This window comes from Cricetulus griseus, chromosome 3, assembly GCF_003668045.3.
Source record: "Cricetulus griseus strain 17A/GY chromosome 3, alternate assembly CriGri-PICRH-1.0, whole genome shotgun sequence".
Taxonomy (NCBI): Eukaryota; Metazoa; Chordata; class Mammalia; order Rodentia; family Cricetidae; genus Cricetulus; species Cricetulus griseus.
In genome coordinates this window covers 121764668-121788120 of record NC_048596.1, presented here as the reverse complement: position 1 = coordinate 121788120, position 23453 = coordinate 121764668, and the positions used below count along the sequence as shown (strand labels likewise).

At 38.6% G+C, this 23453-nt stretch overlaps 1 protein-coding gene across 9 annotated transcripts in view; it reads left to right on the top strand.

Moving 5' to 3' along the window:
* The window catches only part of Akap13 (A-kinase anchoring protein 13), a 285104-nt gene that overhangs the window by 106258 nt on the left and 155393 nt on the right, over window positions 1–23453 (top strand). For all 9 annotated transcript variants that reach the window (XM_027408158.2, XM_027408162.2, XM_027408164.2 and 6 more), the window contains 2 exons: window positions 5206–5502; window positions 14710–14893. In XM_027408158.2, the coding sequence (XP_027263959.1) occupies window positions 5206–5502; window positions 14710–14893 (481 nt within the window). The remainder of the gene's footprint in view (window positions 1–5205; window positions 5503–14709; window positions 14894–23453) is intronic.

Below are 23453 nucleotides of genomic sequence, written 5' to 3'. Positions count from 1 at the left end.
CTCCATGTGCATCCTGTCAGGCTTGCCCCCCTCTCCTCCAATAATAATAAACAAAACAAAAATTTAAAGCGGCATTTAAGATGGCTGATTGAAGAATGTAATTTCAATTTTACTGAACCATCTATCTCAAAGGCATTCTTAGGATATACAGTACTCTTTTGGGGGTTCACTTTTAGTAGTTAGTTTAGACAAAGCAAATAATGATTTTATAATTTAAAAATGGAATAGAGATTTAGTGTGTTCTGAACATTGTGTTGTGAAAGGCTTTGGTGTATGCTATTAATTTGCTTTTAGAATCCATGATAAGACTTTTGTTTGGCAGTAAAATTACAAACCTTCATTGATGTCAAATTAGACTCAACACTTAAGTATTGTTCATTTGTTTCATACTTAACAAGGATAGTTGACCATGTAAGGTAGTTTCATTGTGAAAAGGAAAAACAAACTATTGTGTTTACAAGGCCCTTTTGGCTAATGAAAAAATTGGATCTTAGATTTTTAGAGTAGTCTTGTGCTTATAGCACAGTGTATTTTTATTCCCTGTGAACCAAGATACTTTTTAACAGCAAGGGTTGATTATCAAATCAATAAGTATTTGAAAAAAAAAGTTAGGAGAGTTTAATTTGTTTAGTCAAAAGAATATTTATAACCTCACTACTACTAATTATTAGCCATTTTTTAACTGAATACTCAATGATAGTCTCTGTAATCCAACTGTGTATTTCTTGACAGCTTTGAGTTCTTCTGTTTGTTTTTTAAGATTAGTTAATGCAGTACATATAACTGTTATACTGGACAAACAAAGCTAGAAGTAGTTGAAGGAAGGGAAAAGTAACCACATCTGTTATTCAGTGTCCTAGTAATAATGTTTTGATATTATATATGTATTTATCACCTTGGACCTGTGCACACAGCACTGTAATCCCAGCGTATGTATTACAATAGTAATGGTAAATTTGGGAGTATAAATTAGATTTTGGGGGTATGTCTGTGTGACAGAAATTCTTATTCTTTACATATAAAGTACATATACACATAAACAAATACATATAACAATTAAATTCAGATTTTATTAGAGAGAGGTAGAATAGGAAAAGCTAAAAAGACTTCTGGGAGCAATGATACAGGAAGAAGGATTGAGAAGCACTACCATAAAGGTTTTGACTGGAATATAGGAAGTCAGAATTTTAGAATTCAACCGGGTTCTGGATTTGCTGTTGTGCTTTTTGTTTGGTTTTTTATTTGTTTGCCCCCTCCTATTTAATTATTCTTGTGCATATAGAGGCATTTTATAAATACACCAGATGTAGTGGTGTGAGAGCACATGTTTCTCTATGTGATCGTCTCTTCAAGGGGAGGGGCAGTCTGCAGACTGAGCATTTCACCTGGCTGTTCCACAGCAACTTCATGAGGGAGAAAATCACACTGGGTTGTTAAACACTTCTTTGATAAACTGAGTAGTTTATCTCCCACTGCTGACTAGTCCACCCTTTCTATGTGGGATTGGCCTGGGCTAGTCCAGCAAGCGTTTTTAGGGTTCCTTTTTAGATCATAGATAAAACAAAGGCCCAATTGTTTTAGTCTCAGAAAAGATGGCCCGGATGGGATGTGTTCCATTTTTAGTTTAACAGGAAATGAAGTAATTTTTTGGGTCATTTTTTAGCACTTTTGTTTATCTGTGGCAGTTTTTTGTCTCCATGGGTACGTATGCTTTAGTCAGTGATAAAAGGCTTGCAGGGAAAGAAGCTTGCAGGGAAGCTTTCCCAACCTCAGGCACATATACTTTTGACCCACAGGGCCTAGAATTTAATGATTTTAAGAGGACCATTAACCTTAGATAACTTGTTTCTTACTTAGGTGCTTCTTGTGTCTTTGTTAGTCTTTTATCCCTTTATTTTCTCAGTTCTGCAGTGTCAAAGGCATCAACTTGTCTTATAGGCTTGTTGGCCTGTGCTGTCTAGTGAAACTCTTTGTTAAGTTTTGGGAAATCTAATTTTTGGTGTGTTACTTAAACAGCAGCAGTATTTTGAGAATAACTCCCAGTTTCTGCTGCCTGTTTGCCATATGCTTTGTGTGTAGCCTTCTGATATTTTCAACAGTTTGTAAAGTTGGTGCTATCGTTTTATGATCAGAGAAACAGTCCTCAAGGCTGGGCATTAGGATAACCATACCTACCTGTAGTAGAACTTAGCACTCAAATATAGTTTGTCCATCACTATCTCCTGTAGTTTACTTGGTAGGTAACAGATGCTTCATATCTCATAATTTGTCTTCTGTTTCTCTTGTTAACGCAGTAGACCTTATGGGAGGCTTAGGTACTCTTAAAATTAGGACTTTCTCCCCTCAACAGTTTCTGGGTTTTCTTTTTTGTTTTTGTTTTTTGGGTTTTTTTGTTGGTTTTATTTTGTATTTTGTTTGTTTTCTTTCTGAATCTTATAAGATAGCTTCTTTTAGAAATTGAGTAAAATTTCAGTATTTTCCCTTTAAAAAAAAACTCTGATTATGTTCCTCTTGTTACCAGGAAATTGAATGGAAACAAAAACACCATGGAAACTAGCTGAAAAATGTTGCTGCTGTACTTCACCACAACTTCTGTTTTTATTGTATCAAATTAAATAAAATTATCCTGCCTTTGCAGTGTAGCAGTAGATCTGTATGTCTCTTCACTTACTGTGTACAAAGGCAGACATGAGACTAACACTTCTCCCCAGACAGTCATTTTTCTAGAGCAACTGTGCAGTAGTAAGCTTTATGGATGCATCTGCACTGTTTTATCCCTAGATCTATATCCCCCAGCCTTTTGCTTTAAAAAATGAAGACTCCTTAATTCTTCATGTTTTATTTGAGACTATATAGGGATTAAAAACCTATCTTGAGCCTGATAGTGTAACTCTGCCAATCTTAAGTGTTTTGACCACACACTTGGTGAGACAAGTACTTTTTTTTTAAAGATTTGTTTTATGCAGATGATTGTTTTGCCTGCATGTGCATGTGTGCCTACATACACATGGAGATGTCGTAGTTGCTGTTCAGTTATTGTGGCAGAGACGATAGCCAAGACCAACTTAGAGAAGAAACAGTTTATTTGGTGCTTATGGCTTCAGAGATTGAGTCCATGATTATCATGGAAGGGAACATGGTAACAGACAGGCAGGATGGTGCTAAAGTAGTAGCAGATAGCTCACAGTTTGATCCACAAGGAGGCAGCAGAGAGAGACCTAACTGGGAATGGTGGCGGCTTTTGAAACCTCAATCCTGACCCCAGTGATACATCTCTTCCAATAAGGCCGCACTTCCGAATCCTTCCCAAACAGTTCCACCAACTAACTACCACTTGTTCATTCATATGAGCTTGTAGGGACCAGTCTCATTCAAACCACTACTCTCTACTCCCTGACCCCTATAGGCTGGTGGTCTATAATGGAAAATTATACTCTCTTCACAGAGTCAATGTCATTTCAAAGTCTAAAGTCTCTTCTGAGACTCAACACAGTCTCTTAACTGTAAACCCCTGTAAAATCAAATTAAAAAAATCAAATTACATACTTAAAATATATAGTGGCACAGATTATATTTATCACCATTCAAAAGGGGAGGAATGGTGGTATAGTGAGGAAAAACTGGACCAAAGTAAGACTGAAACCCAGTGGGACAGACTCTCAAATCCTGTTGTTCAGTGTCTGATGTCAAAGGGCTTAGATGGCACCACCCTTCTAACTTTGCTGACTGCAACACACTTCTCTCTCTTGGACTGGTTCTACTTCCTGTATGTAACCCTTTCTGGCAGACATCCATGGCGCTGGTACCTCCATCATCCTCAGGTCTCCAGTGTAATCCAGGCTTCATTTTCACAACTTTATGCAGTGGTCTCTCAGGGCTTCTACAACACTCCCCCACCCCCACCCAGACAATGGAAGAAGATTCTACAACCCTTTTACCCTGTATCCTTCCTGACTCTATATCCATAACCCGCGTGATCAATGCTACCAAATTAGACTGCCTGCTTGGGATGGAACATAGCTGCCTTTTTGAATACCATTTATGTAAGCTTTGTTGTACTTTTTAAGAACAGATAATTCCTTATGCCTTTACTTGTTGGAAGCTTAGCTAGGGTCCAGCTGTGCCCAAGGGCACCAGTCCCTTTATTCCATTTCACATCCTTATGTCTTTCATTACAACCCTTGGTTCCAACATTGCATTTCTTGATGTTCTTTTTCTCCTCAGACTGTATATTTTGTATTTATTTTTGCTTGCTTTGTCATTTTCATTATAGATCTGCTTAAGAATGGTCACTAATAACATAATATTAGACCGCCTTCAAATCTCCTCTGCCAATAAAATTAGCCCAAAACTCTCCAGTTTAGCCCCAGCTAGATTCTGGGACAAGATCAAGGCTTACCAAACCGAGTTAGAACTGAAATAACAACAGGAAGAACAGGGATAAGGGAGGAGCAGCACAGAGAGCCCTGCACCACCATACAGTAAATCAAGACTGTAGCACGGTTAAAAGGATAAGCTTTTATGCAAGCCAAGGTCCAAAAGTTATATAAGAATTGCCACTCCCAGATACTTTCTACCTGTCTCAGCCACTAAGACAATAAGCATGTCAATCCAATCACCTGGCTCAAATAAAGATGATGCAATGTTGTGGCTACAAGCCCAACTCAGAAAAGGCAAACATGAAGCGGTCTGTCCTTCCTACTATACAGAGCAGCAGGCACCACGTGACCTGAGGCTAAACAACTGCATGCCACTTCAAGCTCCACCAGAGCCAGACTTCTAGGACAAAGCAGCACAAAGCTTCTGTAGGTTATGTATTCTTACAGAACAAGACTGTCTTCTCCACGCTTTCCTACCTTTTCAGAATTAAGTATTTCCAAAATGGAGATTATATTTAACAGAGCATGTACTGCTTTTTCTCAATTTTCTAACACTGATCTCAAATAGCTATTATATTCTGCTCCTACCACTTTGAGGGAGACAGGGAAAGAAAAATAATTTTTTTGCTCGCTATTTGTTAAAGATATCATCGATATTTGGGAATAACAATAAGAAAGTAAAGAATAGAATTTTATGAAACTGGGAGAGAAAAGTTTTCTTTCAGGAGGAGAAATCTTGTGTGCCACGAAGAAAGCTGAACTGACCTGCTAGGGTTCTTCTTTCATCAGTAAACTCAATTTTCTTTGCTGCCTGTGCTTTTTCTAGGTCATGACTGCTGTGAGACGGTGAAGGTGCTGCTCTGTGCTTCAAGAAGGGGCCTGCCCGTGTTTATAGTAGCTGAAGAAGACTTCCATTTTGTTCAGGATGAGGCATATGATGCTGCTCAGTTCCTGGCAACCAGTGCTGGCAATCAGCAGGCTCTGAACTTCACTCGTTTCCTCGCTCGGTCAGGACCCCCTTCTGGAGATGTCAATTCTCTCGATGAGAGGGTGGCACTGGCCTTCAGACACCTGAAACTGCCAGCAGAGTGGAACGTCTTAGGGGCAGATCACACCTTGCATGGTGAGAATTCACACGACTCACAAACTGCTTTGGGATGCTTCTGCTTTTGAACAAGCTCTATGTTCAAGTTTCCTGCATGGCTGAGTAAATTAGAATGCCTATACAGAGTACTCTCTTCTCCCAATGACGTAACCTAAGAAGACTGGCACATCTCTGTGGGCCTGGCTTTCCTTTTTTTTAATTAAGGCAGGTTATTTATACTCCATGAGGAAAATAGCTGTTTATTCACAAAATTATAAGTACAAGCTTTTTGTTTCTGTACCCTGGGTTTCTGTAAAAATACAGTGGAGTTGTTGGAAAGCAGCTGTAAGGAAGTGTGTGTTACGATAAATCTTTCTGCCAAAAGCTGCCATGCCCCACCGCCACGTGTGCGCTCTGCCCCAGCCGCCTGCCCGAGTTAGGCCTAAATAAATACACAGAAACTGTATTAGGTTTAAAGCTGCTTGGCCAATGACTAGGATTCCTCATCTGTTAGCTCAGTCTTAACTATCATAAATCTATATATGTTATAAGACTTATCTTATCGGAAGCCTTATTGGCATCCCTCCTTGTCGTTGGATCACATCCTGCTGCTGGAGGAGGAAGGGGAAAAGAGGGCCCTTCCTGTTTCTCTTTCGCTTAAATATGAGTCTCCTTGCTATGTCACTTCCTGCCTGGATCAGCACTTCTCTACTACATTTCCCAGAATCCTCTTTGACTCCTAGTTCCATCTAACTTGCTATCTCATTGGCCAAACAGTATTTTATTTAACAAACAATAAGATAAACATACACAGTAGTACATTCCCCATCAAGTGTGTCAGGGAAGCATGAAATCAAGGTAGCGTTGAGGAATTCCACAGTTCCTTGCTAAGGGTATTGATTCTATGGCTCTCCATATAAAGGTTCTTAAAGAACCACATTAAAAAAAAAAAACACTTCTGTTGTAATAAATACTTAATAAACCCTCCTAATTAGACAAGGGTTTCCCCATATAATTATTCTTACAGCAAATGATATCTAGATATTGTGATTACAAATACCTGTTTTTTAGTAAAATATTCCTGGGTTCATGAATAACATCCTGTTCTATCCTTAGTGTAAATCCAATTGAAAAACATGTAGAAATCTCCCACATAGCACTCAGAATGTTTTTTCAATACTGGTGAGAGCTCCATTGGAAGAGTGGCAGTCAGGCTTCTGACAGAAGGGTTTGCTTACACTTTGTACTTATCTCTAAAAGAGCATATGATCCTACGTGGTGTTTGGAGTCCACCCAGCTTCAATTATACTGCTGTGTTGGGTGAGCAGAGCAAAAGTCTGCCTTTCCGCAGATGAGAGGAGGAGTTAGTTCCTAAAGACTGAAGCCATGCTTAGTTCCTGTTCTTCAGGCCAGTCAGATAAATTGACTCTTCCTTGATCAAATTGAAAGGAAATATTTGCTGGCATTGATTTTATTAAATCAAGCTTAAAGATAAGCTGTGAACAAACAGCAGAACGATATGCCCCATGCTCCTGAGACATACTGATGGTGGTAACAAATGCTGCCAAAGCTGGATTGTTCAGGTAAAACAGAAAAATGTATGGACAATCAAATCTAGAAGGAAACTGTTTTTTTTTTTTTTCCCCAGTTATTAGTACAGTACCCAAGAAACATCTGTACTGCTAAGATATTAAGGTCCAAATATGTGACATTTAGAGCCTGAATACCTATTGATGGATCCTGATTCTTTTTAACAGCTCCTGCCATTTCTATATTGATGTGGGAACAATTATTTTTAGAGTTTTATCCTGTCTTATTTAAAGAGGGCCCAGGACTTAGTTTGATCCTGTTCTGGTAATTAAATAGAACAATGAGAGAAACAAAGGTCAAAAGCTCTAGGCCTTGGGTTCCCATGTCTTTTTGTTTTTAAACACCCCCTACCAGTACGTGCCATGTGTGTGTGCATGTGTGCGAGTGTGTATTACAGTAGATTTTGTGACCTGCCCAACATGGATGCTGGGATTTGACCTCTGGCTTCTGTCAGATCCAGCAAATACTCTTAAATGCTGAGTCATTTCTCCAGTCCCTTTCTTGCTTGTCTTTGGTCAGAGGAAACTGGCAAGCTTTATTCATTGTATACTTTTAGGAATAAGAAAATATTATTTCATACTTGATACAGTGAGTATTATGGTTTGGATATAAAGTATTGGCAAAGGCACCTTTGTTGGGGCTTGGGACCCAGTTAGTGTTGTTGAGAAACAGAAAATTGGATCATGGGGCAAGTAGATTAATCCATTGATGAGTTACTGGCTGAATGAACTATTAGGTGGTAGGCCTGTTTGAAGGAAGTCCTTTACTGAGGGTGTACTTTGAAGAGTACATCATGTCACTGGCTTTTCCCCTTTCTACTTCTTGGTCACCATGAGCTTAACTGCTTTCTTCTACTATGCTGTTCTGCTGAGATTTACTGCCTCATAGTAGGCCCATAAACAATGGAACCATTCACAGACTGAAATTATGACCCAAAGGAGATGTGGCTCAGTTGGTAGAGTGCTTGTGTAACATAAATGAAGAACTAGGGTCAATCCCCAGCACCTGTATAATGGGTGTGGTGAAGCTCACGTGTTTTTCCAGACATAGAAGGTGGTAGATATAGGAGTTCAAGGTCATCCCCTGCTACATAGAAAGTCCATAGTCAGTTTGGGATATATGAGGCCTAGTCTCAAAAAAAAAAAAGAATCACTTGTTTTCAGTTATGTGAATACCTCACATTTTGTCATAGTACCCAGAGTTGTTGATGCAAGCAGCTAAAGTTAAAAAGATGAAGTCTGGACATGAATGCAGAATAATATCTCCCATACTGCTTGTAGAAATGCCAACTTCGAAGAAGTTTAGTAGTTCTCTATCAGCTAAAATTCCACTTTTTGGTATTTACCCTAGAAAAATGAAAGTATATCTTCACCAAAATGTGTATATACAAATAGGCCTACAGTAGCATTGATCATGTATCACTAGAAACAGTTCACATCCCTCTCTGAGTGAGCATACTAGCCAATTGTGATATAGCCACACAATTGATTACCACTCAGCAATTCAAAAGGAACAAAACATTGATAAATATTCGGCAGCTTGGATGTACTCTGAATGCAAAGTTTATGGTAATCCTCCCACTAATTGTTGAGATACAGTGCTCTTCACCCCAACTCTCACCCCCAGGTCAGTGACTCCTTTGGAAGTAGTTCATATTTCTCCTTGGGGGGGGGGACTGCATATAGCTGCCTACTCATATACATTTACATGTAACAATTTCACAGCCCTTCTAAACCTTGGGCATGAAGTTAAGAAACCCTGGCTTAGTTTGGGGTTTTTAAGTGGAAAGAAATAAGGGAACTGGAGTTAACTTGTTATATCCTGGCTTCTGTATGGAAGTTTATGGAAAACATTAAATTCTTAATTTTTTCATCAATGAAGTGGGCAGGAGTGTAGCCTGGTTTGTAGGCTGGTTGTTTTGAATATACCATGGCCACTATTTCATTACCTTTCAAGGCACAAAACATTAATAAACCTTGACAGGTCAAAAACAACTCTCTGAAAGGGTAAAACAGGCCAGTCCTAAGAGGAAGGTTCTGCAAAGAAAAATGGGATTGGTTTCCTTTGCTCTTACTTTTTTGCTGAAGTTAGCCTTAACTTTCAATTTGACCAAGAAGAAATTTTGTTTTTTATTCTTTAAAATATTTTATTATTTATTTACTCATTCCTTCATTTGAGATGAGACTTTACTATGTAGTCCTGGCTATCTTGGAAGTTGCTGTGTAGACTAGCTTAGAATTCATAGCGAACCCCCGGCTCTGTCTGCTGAATGTTAGTATTAAAGATTCACTCAACTATACCAGTGATGTTTTATTTGTTTTTATTTTTGCATGTGAGTGTTTTGCTTGGGCCAGAAGAGGGCATCAGATTCCCTGGAACTGGGAGTTACAGATACTGACCTGTGGGTGCTGGCAACTGAATCTGGGTTCTCTGAAAGAGCAGCAAATGCTCTTAACCACTGAGCCACTACGGCACTTGTCTATTTTGTTTCTTCCAAATGTTCTCTATTCTTCAATTTATATAAGTCTGCACACTGCCCTCTTTGCCACTGCCTAAACTTCAAGTAAAAGTTCATCGGGGTGGAAGGTGAGGTGTGCAGCACAGATGTTCTATTTATTTTTTCTGAATTTTCCAAGTTCTATTTAGTTGCTTTAGTTCAGTGTCTTTGTGGCTAGAGAGCATGTAAGTTGAGTAGTTTCTCCTGGAAGAAAGTTGTATCATACCAGTCAGTCAAACTCAGGTAGCTTAGAATGAACCCATTGAATATTTTCTATACAGAAAGCAAGGAGAAACACATCCCAGTGGATGTTTCTATCCTGTGTCCTCTTGGGATTATATAAAGAAGTGAAAGTTAGGTGTAAGTGTCTCTGAGGGTGGCAGTCATTCCCACAATTTTGTTAGAGATGATTATAGGTTTAAGGAGAATGCCCTAAGAACAGGCACTGCATCCTTACTGGTTGACTTTGGTTGTTAGTAGATACTCAACCTTAATCATATGGTGATATAGTTTCTACAGCCCTTTCAGGGTGTTTGATAGCTCTCCACATAAAGTTCATCCTTGTTATACTAGCATTTGTGTTTTTCCAGCTATCTTCTCTGCTAAAGAAGAAAAGAATAAAATGTAGAAAGATGCTTTGGATTTTCCCCTGTCTTGGCAAAGGATTAATGGACTCCTAAGACAGGCAGTACCTATCAGCAGGAAGGCTCAGGCTCTGAAAGGTTTTGTTGCCTCCAAGACCTTGTCACAGCCATTCTCGTTTTTCTTAAAAGCTCATTTTCTGCCCCCAGCCTGTTAAGGATTCTTCCACTCCTTGTGAATGTAAAGATTCCTACTTCTTGTGGGTCTGCAGGTTTATTTATAGACCTGTACTCAGAAGTAGACAGGGCAATGACTTTGGACTCTCATGGCTACAGATTCAAACAGTACTGTGAGGAGGGCTTGTTGAGTAGATTGATAGGCTAGGACAGTACATGTAGTCCTTGATTATCACACCATCCAAAGAATCTAATAGCTGTTTATTCAGGAAATGTAACTTGAAAAATATTAAAATCTTCCAGCAGACCCCTTGTGGTCGAATGCCTCCTGGGTATATCAGCTTTCGAGCGGCTCTGGGGAGCTGTGTGAAAGTGCACCCAGCATGAGAGCAGATAGCAGCTGAAGCTTACAAACCTTTCTGTGGTTTAGCCACACCATGATAGACCTTTGCATATAAGTGTGGTTGTTACAGTTTGAACCTAGAATGATCCCACAGTTCTGAATGCTATTTTTAAGGTTATAGAGCCTTTCAATTTGGACTCGCTGGTAGAAGAGGTCACTAGGGGCAGGTCTTTGGAGATGATACCTGCCTCTGGTTCTAGCCCTGGTCTAACTGCTGTCCTATGTGCTGTCATATGAACAAGCTTTGGCTACATTCTCTCACTGCCATGTTTCCCTTGCTATGACTGGGTAAAAGTTCTGATACCAAGAGCCAAAATAAAGCCTTTGTCTCTTAGTTGTTTGGTCAGGTATTTTGATCATGACTTTGGAAGAAAAAATTAGTACAGTGGTCAAAAAGGAACACAACCAACATGGGTCCTATGAGATAACTCAGGCCCTAACTGTACCTGGAAGAGAAACATTCAGGAGGGCAAAGATGAAGAGGAATTGTTAGAAACACTGCAAGAACATTCTGATTCCCTTGTTAGAATTAAATTCTATTGTGATGAAGAACCCAAATAACATGATAGGAAGTCTAGCTAGCAACCTAAAAACAAGAAGTTGGGAGCTGAGGAAGTGGCTTGGGGTAAAGGCCTTGCAGCACAAACATGACAATTTGAGTTTGGATCCCAGCACCCAGTAGAAAGCCAAGTGTGTTGGCTCACATGTCTAATACAGTGCTGGGAGGTGGAGACAGGCAGATCAGATCCTGGGAGCTCCTTGGCCACCATGCCCACAAGCCTTCCCAACCTACCCCCACAGACGTTTTAGTAACTCCTGAAATAAAGAGGAAGAAGACCAAGAATCATGGGTGGAGGAACCATAGCAAATGAAAATTGATGTGAGTTATCGGTACTCTGCACTTAAACTTGAGATGAAAGGAGGTAGAGGTTAAGGTTAGATCTCTTATGCTATTATAGCAAAACAGTCTAGATGAAACTCCGTTGGTATTTTAATCTTTTTCTCCCTTTTATCTTTGCCTCCTCTTTTTGAACCTAATTCACAAGACTCATGTGAAGAGCCAATAAAATATGGAAAAGAATAAGTGGCTATTTAGTCAATCTGAGATACATACATGTGGTGACGGTACTAAACAATAAAATAGAACACCACATGCCAGCTGTATGGAAAATTTCAGGAAAGATGGAAGTAGCCTCATACAAAAACATTTGCTGTATCATTTCATTTATATGGACTTTTTGAAAGGCAAAACCCACAAAGAATTCAAAGCAGTGGTTGACTCTAGTAATGAAGCTTTAGTTGGAAAAGAGCATAAAAGAACTTTGCTTAATGTTTATAATATCCTGTATTTTAATGTGAATTTGATTTAACACAGGTATCAAATGTGCCAGGTGCATGCCCATGACTTTAATCCCAGCACTTGGGAAGCAGAGGCAGGCAGATCTCTGTGAGTTCGAGACTAGCCTGGTCTACAAAACAAGTTCTAGGACAGCCAGAGCTACATAGTGAGACTATATGGATATACTGTTATACTGCATCACTTGTATTTTCCTATATCTTAGTCATTTTAGCTTCTAACCATGTATTGAATTCTAGTTGGTGGCACCCATCAAGTCATTCTGATATCTTCAATTTCCTTTGAAATATGTGAACAGGAAGGTAGATTGATGAAACCTGGAAGGAAAGATAGTTGATAAAGCACATACATTGATGGGAGAACACTTACTGTAGGACCTAAGTAATTGAATATCTGGCAATTGTATAATCCTTTCAGTTTATATGAATTTGAAATGATAATAGAAAATGAGGGGTGGGATTGAGAAGTGGGGATGACATAAGACTCAAGGTGATCGTCTTCATGGTAACTCACCTGGTGTGGAGGCTGGAAAGAAAGCCACTTTGAGGAGCTATTGCCTAATAAGGCTGGAATTAACCGGCTCTGAAAAAATGCCCGCATATTTCCTAGTCCATAAGTGCTTAGTGCTTTGGTGTTTTGATAAGGTTGTCCAGAGTGTTATGAACAGCATAAAGCACAAGTCAGATGTGTTTAATCCTCGATGAGAATTCTTTGTCTTTTCCCCTGGCCTTGCTACTAACTTGGAGTGTGTGTTTATTAAAATTTATGCTTGGGAACATAATTATTTCTTCAAGGACATTATTTTCTGTGGGCTTTTTAGTGATTGGGGTTTGGGTCTTAGAGTACTGAGTGTTAAATCAGGCCCCAATGTAAGCTCAGAAGTCTGCTCCAGAGCTATTTTTCCAGTCCCTGAAACATTAATTTCTTTTCTGTCTCTGTCCCTGCTTGAACTCATTTCAGTCCTGAGATGATCCTATGTATTAAAAAGACCAATTTGCCTTTAATGAAACTGTGTTGGTCATAAGGTAATATTACAAGTGATATTAGGAAACAGTGCAGTCAGAGCGCTATCTGGAGAGATCTCTCCGTGATTAAGTGCTCATACTATGTTTGCAGAGGACCTGAGTTCAGTTCCGAACACTCAAGTCAAGTTGTTCACAGTTGCCTGTAACTCCAGTTCTAGAAGACTCAATTCCCTCTTCTCCGAGGAACTTGAATCACTTGCAAAAACCCCTGCAGTTCATTGTAAAGTCACATCTTTAAGGATGTACTCATTCCTGTTGTGATATTCACATATAGAACCATCTGCAGATTTTGGAGTAAAGGAAAATGCTGGGATCCATCCAAGAAGTCTGAGAATACTAAGTAATGAAGTTGAGACCCAGAAACTATTAAGAATAAGAGATGGAAGCCGAGCTGAGAGGAGAAAGGAAAGCACAACACCCGGAGCTGAGCAATGTCACATGTGGAACCACAGGCAGCATCTCCTCCTTGGTCCTAGCACCTGTCTTCACAGTCCAGCACAACACGATGAGCTAGGAAAAGTCTTGCTAGTGAAGTTAACATGTAATTTGACGCCCAAGAACAGGGCCAGAAGCAGAGAAAGGGAGGAGAACTGGTACTAATGAGAACCCTACCGCTTGTTAGTCTAGCATTTCATCTTCCCCTCTCTGTTACAGCTCTGAGAAGTGATGGTGTCTTGCTCCAAGGATATGAAAGTGAAGGTCAGGGAGGCAAGTGAATTATGCCTAGTCACACTGATGCTTAAGGCCAGGCTTGCACCCACTTTTGCCTGCCTGGTCTAAAGCCTTTTCTCATCCTACCCACTTTCTTGGTGACCCAGTGTACCAAAAAAAGGATCCTTCATTTCCAGTGAAATAAACCCAAGCACATGGTGAGGTTTATTAGTGTAGTTTTACAGTTGGTCTCATTGTACCTGGAGATTCATTTCATTTTCTCATTAAGCAAACACAAAGCTGGTAGTACCAGCAATTTGATATGCCCGTAGTGTGAAGGACTAAAGACCTGTGTGTACTTAACAAGTCAAACCTGTTTTCAGTGTTTAACTAGCCAACTCCTGTTTTTAGTGTCTAACTAGCCAACTCCTGTCTGAGCGTTCTTTAAAAAATAATTATACCCTTCAGGACATACCCATCTAAGTCCTGACAACTGTTCATCTTAGATCCCCATCATATAGAAGGAGCTGCGTTTACTTTGGTTATTGCCTTTGTTTGCCGTTGTTTTGTTTGTTTGTTTGTTTTTTATGGAAGGAACATAATGTACCTCCCTGAAAAGGTACAGAAATGATTTGGTTGGTTCTCTCTGTGGGCATTTGTCTCCTAGTGAAGATTTAATGTCATAATTTCTTTCTAGCTTTGTTGCCTTTACTTGAAAAGGGGTTTTACCTGGAATAAAGTTGTTTGCTATAGTTTGCCTTCAAGATCCTAGATACTTGGAGGCAACCATATCTCCCTAAACTCATCTTTTTCTGTTGTAGTGGTTTCTTTGGTCTTTGTTGGTGATATATATTATATATATATATATATATATATATATATATAATATATGTATATATATGTATATATACATATATATATATTTATATATTCATTCTTATGTTTATGTTCTTCCCCATTTACAGATGATGGCCCTCGGGAAACATTGATGCATTTTGCTGTGAGACTGGGACTGTTGCGGTTGACATGGTTCCTGTTACAGAAGCCAGGTGGCCGTGGCGCGCTCAGCATCCACAACAAGGAAGGGGCAACACCCGTAAGCCTGGCATTGGAACGAGGTTACCACAAACTCCACCAGCTTCTGACTGAGTAAGTGTTCATTCCTGTCTCACTCTTGTCTTAGCCCCACCCCATACTTCAAAGTAGTACAGCCCACTGGCTCTGTATCTCGCCTCTTCGCCTGCTCTCCTGCCTCAGAGGTCTGTGAACTTGCTCCTGCTAACTGCTTCATTGTTGAGAGGCCAGTGTGAGTCATGTTACCATTTTTCTTTCTCTTGTCTGTTTGTGTCTCTTCTGTTTTCTCTGCTTCTCATTGCTCGTATTTTATTGAGAAGTCAGAATGAAGTCCTGTCTGTGGAAGCAGTGTTGTTAGTGTATATTTTATATGATTGATGGAAGACAGTTTTGCTATGTCACACTTTTATTTCTAGTATGTCTTCAAGACATGAATGAGTGATTAGGAATTAATAGCTAGATGATATAATTGTATAGAAAATACAGTAAAAAACTGAATTTTGGGTTGTATACAATTTATGTGAATAAAGTTAAAAAGCAGCAGTTTCTTATGAGTAGCAGCTAAAAGCAATTGCATTGTTGTGGAAATATGCAGTAGGAAATCCTGTTTGTCTTAGAGTTCAGTTCTTGTTTCTTTGGAGACTTTTTTGGAGGAAGACTAGTAGTCAAAACATAGAAGTTTTTTTTTTTCCCTTTATAAATAAAGGAATAAATAGAGTTGCAATGCTTTTTCATTGGAATATTTTGTGCTTAATATATTTTTACTAGTTTTATGATCATCATTTTTCTGTCATATTATAATGAACTAAACTGTATCAGTTCCTTGTTCTTTAGTATGAGGGATCCTTGTAAACTGAGGCAGTATTTCCAGATACTTTGCCTTGCTTGAGTTAGATTTAATTTAGTTGCATTTCATGTCTCTCTCTGTCTCTGTGTGTGTCTTTGTCTCTCTCTGTCTGTCTGTCTGTCTGTCTGTCTCTCTCTCTCTTTCTCTCCTTCTCCCTCTCCCTTCATTTGCCAAGTTTATAACTTTCCCAGTCAAGCCAGGCACAAAGGTCCTTGCAGACAGCTTTGCAGTGGGTGCAATGACACAGTAGTGGAAGGAGGGGCACCCTTCATCTTGGATGAGCTTTGGATACCTGAGCTTTCTTATGACTATTCCAGAATGTGGTCTATTATGTTCCTTCATACTTACTGTCTGGCTAGTGTTCAGTTTCATTCTGTCGTTTGCCTCATGGTTTCAGGGAGGCATTTCTTTAAAAATGGAAGCAATTAACTCAGAATATCTGTTAGGATTTTTAAATGCAGTTCCTCCAGATTTGATATTACAGCTGAGTTTTTGCTTGGAAGCTGTGTTTGTTATGGACTGCCATCCAAATGGGGAAATAAAATGATTGCAACAGATTCATTATATGTTTGGACCAGGGTGTCACAAGACAGTTATTGCAGCATGACTTTAAGAAAGTTGGAATATATTTATTCTTGGAGATTTTTGACTTTCTTCAAAATACAACCTCTGTTATTTACAGAAAAGTAAATGTCACTAATGCTTCCTTTTAAAGGGAGAGCGGTGAGGGAAAAATCAACCTGAGAAATGGAAGTAGAGGACTTTGGTAAGACTGTGACTACCTCATTGTAGGTCCCTCTTCCATAGCACGAATTCTGCTGGGTAGTTACTGTTTTGAAGCCAAGGAAAAGTGCTGAGTCATAGCTGGCAATTTAAAAAGTAGATGTGATTCTCCTAGTTCTCTTAGTTGAATCTAGTAGGCTTTGCTAGAACTCAGCCATGATGGTGGGTGGGTCAGGAGAGATCATTGTTTTCTCTCTATTGTGGACACACACACTCTAAAATGTTAGTTTTAATTATATAACTCAATGTTATGTAACCATTGCCACTATCCATTTCTAGAACCTACCACAAACTCACAGAAACCCTGTGTACATGTAGCGTCAACTCTGCATTCACTCTTTCCCCATCCCCTGGTAACCTCTGTTCTACTTCCTATCTCCAAGAATCTCCACTCTAGGTACCTCACATGAGCAGAACACAGAGTGTGATCCTTAAGATTCAGCTGTGAGCCAGGCCTGCTGGTACACACCTTTAATCCCAGGCAGGTGGTTCTCTGTGAGTTCAGGGCCAGCCCAGTCTACATAGTAAGACCCTGGCTCAAAAACAAAAATGATTCAGCTGTGTTATATAGTATGTATTAGAATAAATGTTATGTTAAGCCTTCTAAAAGAGATTCAATACTTTCATCATAAAAAAAGTGGTAGATAAGGTGATGAATATGTTAAGTGGGATTTTTAAATAGTTTTTATACCGTATATATCTATCAAAATAGTTATGCACCATAAATATGCAGGTTGGTTTTTTTTTTTTTTTTGAGGGGGCAGTTTTAAAAGGCCCAAATGAAGTTAAAAGATAGAAGCAACCTAAATGTTGACTAACAGATAAATAAACACAACATAAACAAAATGTGTGTGCACAGGTAGGTTATTATTTATTAGAGAGGAAGCAGGCAAATCACCTCAAAGAGGCAACTTAACTGATTTATGGTAAGAAGGTAGTGAGTCTGAAATAGGTGACAAATCTAAGGGATTGTTCATTGCTTTCTGCTTGTGGGATCCTTACAAAGAGTCTGAGGAATAGACTTGGTAGGGCCTGTAGAGAATACTGCAGAGCTTATGGACATTCCTGAGTAAAGGGTTTGTTTTAGGAGACTCACAAAAGTTTATTTTGAAATTGAAGAATTGCTGACTGCATGTTGCTTACTTTGCAGTGTATACTAAAAATCTTTAGACTTTGTATATGACTGTCTGACCTCGCATTTTAGTTTTCTTCCACACAGACCTGCCTGATCCAGCCTGTCTTCTCCTCTCTCTCCATCATTCCTTTTCTTTCCCCTTCCTTTTGTGGTACTGGACATTGAGCTCAGGGCCTTAGGAATGATAGGCACGCACCTTTTTATGTATATATGTAGCATGCTTACCAGTGGAGGGCAGAGGCTTCACATGCCGACTTCCTCTATTGCTCCACCTGAAAGATTTTTGTCCTGAAACTAGAACTTGGTTTGTTTTTTAGTTTTGTTTTTTTTTTTTTTTTTTTTTTTTGTTGTTTTGTTTGTTTTTGGTGCCTTTTTTCCACCTGCTAGACTGACTGGGCAGCATCCTGATACTCCTGTCTCCACTGTGAGCACTAAGGTGACAGACCTGAGCCCATCATGCCTGGCTTTTTATGTGGGTGCCGGAAATAGGAACTCAGATCTATTGCTTGCACAACAAGCACTTTACTGAAACATCTCTCAGCCAAGGCCTTCCTCTTTTATCACTTTTTTTTTTTTTAAATTAGTACCAGATTGAAGAAGGATTATATACTTAAAAGAAAAATCCAAACAATTAAATAGCTATTTACATTCTAGTTTGTAATGGTTAGTGTTAGGAATAAAGCAGCTCCTGTTGGGACCACATGTGGCAGGTCCCCAGTCCCAAGGCGCAGCAGGTAATGGACAGTGGGCAGATGGGAAGCAGAGACCTGTAAACGTGACTCATATTGAAATTTTTATTGAAGGAGAGGTAAGAAAATTGGGGAATGGAAAAGAGGTAAAGAGACACAGAGACAGGACAGAAAAAAAGGGAGGGGGTAAGACAGAAAAGGTTCTGTCTGCCCTTCAGAGGAATGGCGTGGGGGGAGGCACAAGTCGGTGGAGGTCTTTCTCTTAAAGAGCCAGGGTATATACACCCGCCATATGCAGGTGGGTGAGAGGCGGGGCCAGGTTTGCCTGGATGACAACACTTAGAGTAATTGTTAACTTGACAGAATGTACACACTCACCCGGGAGATGAGCCTCTGGGCATGTCTGAGGGAGATTATCTTGACTGCATTTATTGAGGTAGGAAGAACTGCCTACTGTTGATGGTACCATTCCCTGACTGGGGTCCTAGACTGTATAAGTGGAATGAATACAGAATGACCAGCTATTTCATGTTCCCGAAAATGCTTTGCTACATTACATGGTGATCTATTTGAAAGTTTTGTAAAATTGTGTGTAACATCATTAATATAAGGCCACTAAACTGTACAGCTCAATTCACTTAATTGGTCTGCTGGGAATTATTTTTGTAATATATATCATGGTTTTCTGGAAGTTAAAATTAGTAGAGAAATGGAGAATGTGAAGTCTTCCTCCGTGAGGCAGTATCACAGGTTGATTTTAAAATAATGTGCATTGCTTCTGTCTTTAGAAGAAAAGAATTTCTTTTAAGATTGTCAACTCTAGAGTGTTGACATAAAGTTCTCAGGTATTTCAATTGCTATTAAGAGCCAGTTTACAAGTATTTATCTTCATAAGCTTTATCTGATTTGTAGTATTGTTTTAACACAGTTATTTGTTGAATGACTGTGTTGTTCTGGAATCCATAGGTAGTACATTGCAGACACTATTTTATTTTAGCCTTACAATGACCTTTCTGAAGAAAATGTTATTTGTGATTTATGGATGCAAAATGGGTGCTCACAGAACTAAAATAACTACTGAAGGATACACAGAAAGTGGTTTTACACAGACATCAGTGGAAGTACAAGGCCAATATTCTTCCCTGTATAGAAATTTGACACAGAGAGAAGAAATTCAGGGAGAGACAACAAGCTTGCAGATTTGAATAGTGCTTAACTATAGAAGGGTCGTCTACTTTCTATTTAGCCACAGCCTCTGCATGGAGAACACAAGAACCTCACTGTAATAACATTACAGTTACAAGACTCATTAGGATTTTTAAGGTATGATTGGTTACTCTTATAATATTGTCTTCCTTTTGAGTTTCATAAAAGCCTGATGAGTGGGTAGAATAAATACTATTGTCCCTATTCTATAGTTGTGGAAACCGAGGTGCAGGAAATGAAGTTCTTTGCCCATAGTCACAGGCCCATAAAGTAACACCTTAGCTTAGCCTGAAGTTTCCTGATGACATTTGTAAATGTGCAGGACTCAGACCCCCATAAGTACGAAATACTCAGTCACAGGCTGTTGTAGTAGGCAGTATTAGCCCTTCTCAGAGGGTTTATGCTTATAAGTTTTAAGTCCTACTTTTGAGACACTTAAACATGAAACCTGAGTCTTGTCCAGGCATATTGAATAACTATGTGTACACATCTAACAGTAGAACCAGGGACAGTTGTGCAAGATGTTCTGTCAACACTGTGATTGCCTTTTGGGGGGTCCTCTTAAGGACTTGACAAGTGGATTCCAATACCTTATCTGTTACAAAACAAGTTTGGAGCCTTTGCTTTTGCTTAAGAGGTGGTGGAAGGATGAAATAGATAGGTAAACTTAGCTCTAAAATAATAGCCAGAGAGAAGGATCTGGAACAGCCTGACTCCCACCTCTTACTTGTTAATCCTTTCCATGGCTTCTCATTTAAAATAGCTCATCGAATATGAGGTGTAGTTCCTGGAGTATGTAAGTAGCTTGCCCAAAGCTATATTCACAAGTCTGACTTTTGAAAAAAAAATCCATATTTGGTAGCAGTATCAGGTTTTTAATTGGCAGTGTGCTGGAAAATTGCAAAGTGCGTGTCTTTTCTGAAGATGATGAACTTGATTCAATGATAATTCCAATTGCCATATTCTGTATTTGTACTAGTCATTTTTCAGAAATACTTATTCTCTCTCCTGCCCGTGGTGAATAAGGACGTTCTCTCCATTTCACAAAGAAACAGATAACAGCAAAAATGGATAGTAGAGCAGGATTTGTACAGCTCCGAAAATTGAGTTTTAACATTGCTTTAAGCATCCTGTAGGTATTAGAAGTTAGAGGGGATCATAAGGCCCTTCCCTAACATCTTTTATTTAAATCTATGATGTCAAGTGAGCTGAGCAGGTGTTTGTTCTCTATTGTAATGCAATGTTTAGGCCTAGAGTTTCTCGTATTTGTGAAATTACAGAGCTTCATCTATACTAGCATTCTCCATGGCAACAGCTTGTGATTTTTTTTTTCCTGGACTATTCGGTTTAGTGGGTGCAGATCAGAAATTGAAGGATTACTTACAACATCTACTTTATATATTAGTATAATTAATATATGCCAATAAAAGATTTATAGAAATAGTTGTGTTGAATAATCATTTTGCAAAAAATACTTGTCTCAAATCATTAGCATGTAATGAAGTTATGTGGTTAAAGCATAATCCTGTACATTTGTTACAGTTTAGTAATTACCCTTTTGATAGCTATCCTAACAGTGGAAGGACTTCTCCATATTTTCATGCATTAGATTATCCTTCAGTTGTTTAACTTGTGTGTACTTTTTAATGTCATACCAATAATATCTATAATTAGCTGGATTATAATAAGTCAAGGAAGATTTTAGTCACATGTTTTCTTGAAAACATTTGTATTAACATTCTTACTTAAGCTGTTCACAAAACTCCTTTCTCTGCTTAAATTGGCCAACATTTTATAACAATCATTTTGACAAGGTTTTGCTTAAATGTTTCATGTCCACAGGCACAGAAAAGGATTTGTACTCTTTAAGTACTTTTATTAAAGTTTTGTTTTGATATTAGTTCGTGAAATTAATGAATTAGGTGCCTAACTTTTTTCCAGACATATGTTCCTCATGCTTTATTTGTGGATTGAAGATGTTATCCTAGTTAACATTTTCTTTTCTATAAAATTTGGAGATGGCAATGTTGTTATTCTGCTTCTAATTTTTCTATAAAACATGAATAATTTATAAATAGAACTTTTGATTAAAAGGTAAATGGCTTAAGTAGGATGAAATAACTATAATTTAGAAATTTTTATTTTTATCTTAATTTTACTTATGTAATACTGTGTTTGTGTATGCATTGGTGTGTGTTGGTGTACATGCCTATGTATACACACTTAGAGGCTAGAACTTGCTTCCTGGTATCCATCTTTATTGCTCATCACCTTAATTTTTGAGACAGCCTCTCTGTGAACCATGAAATGTCCAGTTGGCTAGATGGGCTCATCATCGAGGTTCTAGGATCCACTTGATCTAGACCCCTCAGCTCTGCAGTTACTGGCTTATGACTCTACCTCTGGCTTTTTATGTTGGTGCTGGAGATCTGAACATATTTGTTCATGCTTGCATAACAATCACTTTACCCTTGGAGCCTTTCTCCCAGCATACTTAATCTTTTTAAATGTTAATAAATGCTATTTTTAAAAGTTTATAAAGATCTAATGTTTGTAGTTCTTGCTTATACCTTTAAATTTTTATAAGCATTTGGCTCACGAAAGATAAAGTTTTCTTCCTAAGTTTTCTATCACCAGTACATTTTCTCCATATTGATACTGTAAAAGTAGTTGTCTTGTCCATATGAAAATTAGTAGTAGTTCTGCAATTAATGACAACAGCTTTTATAGCTTTGTAGCATTTTACTGTTATAGTAAATGTATATTTTATGCTGTAGCCTACAGAACTTCTGTATTCAAAAGCATATAAGAAGGTTTTTACTTTACATCATTTAGAAAGTACTTGGAGAGTGCTTATTTCCTGTATCAGAAGAGCAGCTTCACTGGCAGGATGATATAACCTCTGCATTCATTCGATCATTGGTCACATAAACTTTCAGTAGATAGACAGACAGACATTTGATGCTCCAAGTGGCAAAACTGGACTTGGATTTAGTTTCATAGGTCTATGTTTCCTCTTACATGAAATGGGGATGGGAACCTCTAAGTCAGAAGTATTTTAGGGCTAAAAGGAGTATGGTTGTAAAGTTCTTCGAAACTTAACATGACTTTTATCTGAGGAGTTAGGAAAGAAGGTTCCTTGGAAATACTTTGAATTTGAGTATGATACTGTTTTATTTGATCATCCACTTTCTTACTGTTTCTTGGTTATACCTACCTTGAAACTGTGGCACAGTAAAAGTCCCCCACCCCTTTCCATTTGGAAGGAGAGTCATGAATAGTGGTAGGTGTTATGAGTGTCATTGCCTGGCAGCACCCTTAAGAAGGTCTCTGTGCTCACTAATGTTATTGTATCATCATCGTCTGATAGCACTCAGAAGCCTCCTTCTGATTTTGTCCTTTAGAATTAATTATACCAATCCCTATGATATACCACATTTTGTGTTGTACTTTGGGGCATACAAACACTGAACTAACACTTGTCCTTTTGTTCATTTGAGCCTCAAAATTAACTTTGTTTCATCCTTATAGATGAGAAAGTTGAAGTGCAGAGAGAATATAGTCCCAAGATCACACAGGTGGCTCTATCAGAGTAAGGAAGCCAAACTAAGGCTTTTTTCTAATTACTCATCTGAAATTTTTTTCTTTTCCTAATTATTTAAGAAGAAAATGTTTACAACACAGTACTGATGATAGATGGCACTTGCTAAAGAATGTCTTCTTGGCTTTGTTTTCCTTTGTACTTCTCTAGTTATTTAGGGGAGAGTGACAGTTCTTTTTCCTTCGGTAGTTTGGATGTAGTTTGGGCTCATATGTTGCTGTTCAGGGCAGTATTCATAGAAGGTGAGATACACTGGACAGCCCTAAAGTCTGAGAGGACCACACTGGGAAGAGTTGAGGGTGGTTCTTATAACCAGAACTAGTTACAAAAGCCTAAAGCTGACCCCAAGTCATTCTTTGGCTTTTGTCTAGTAA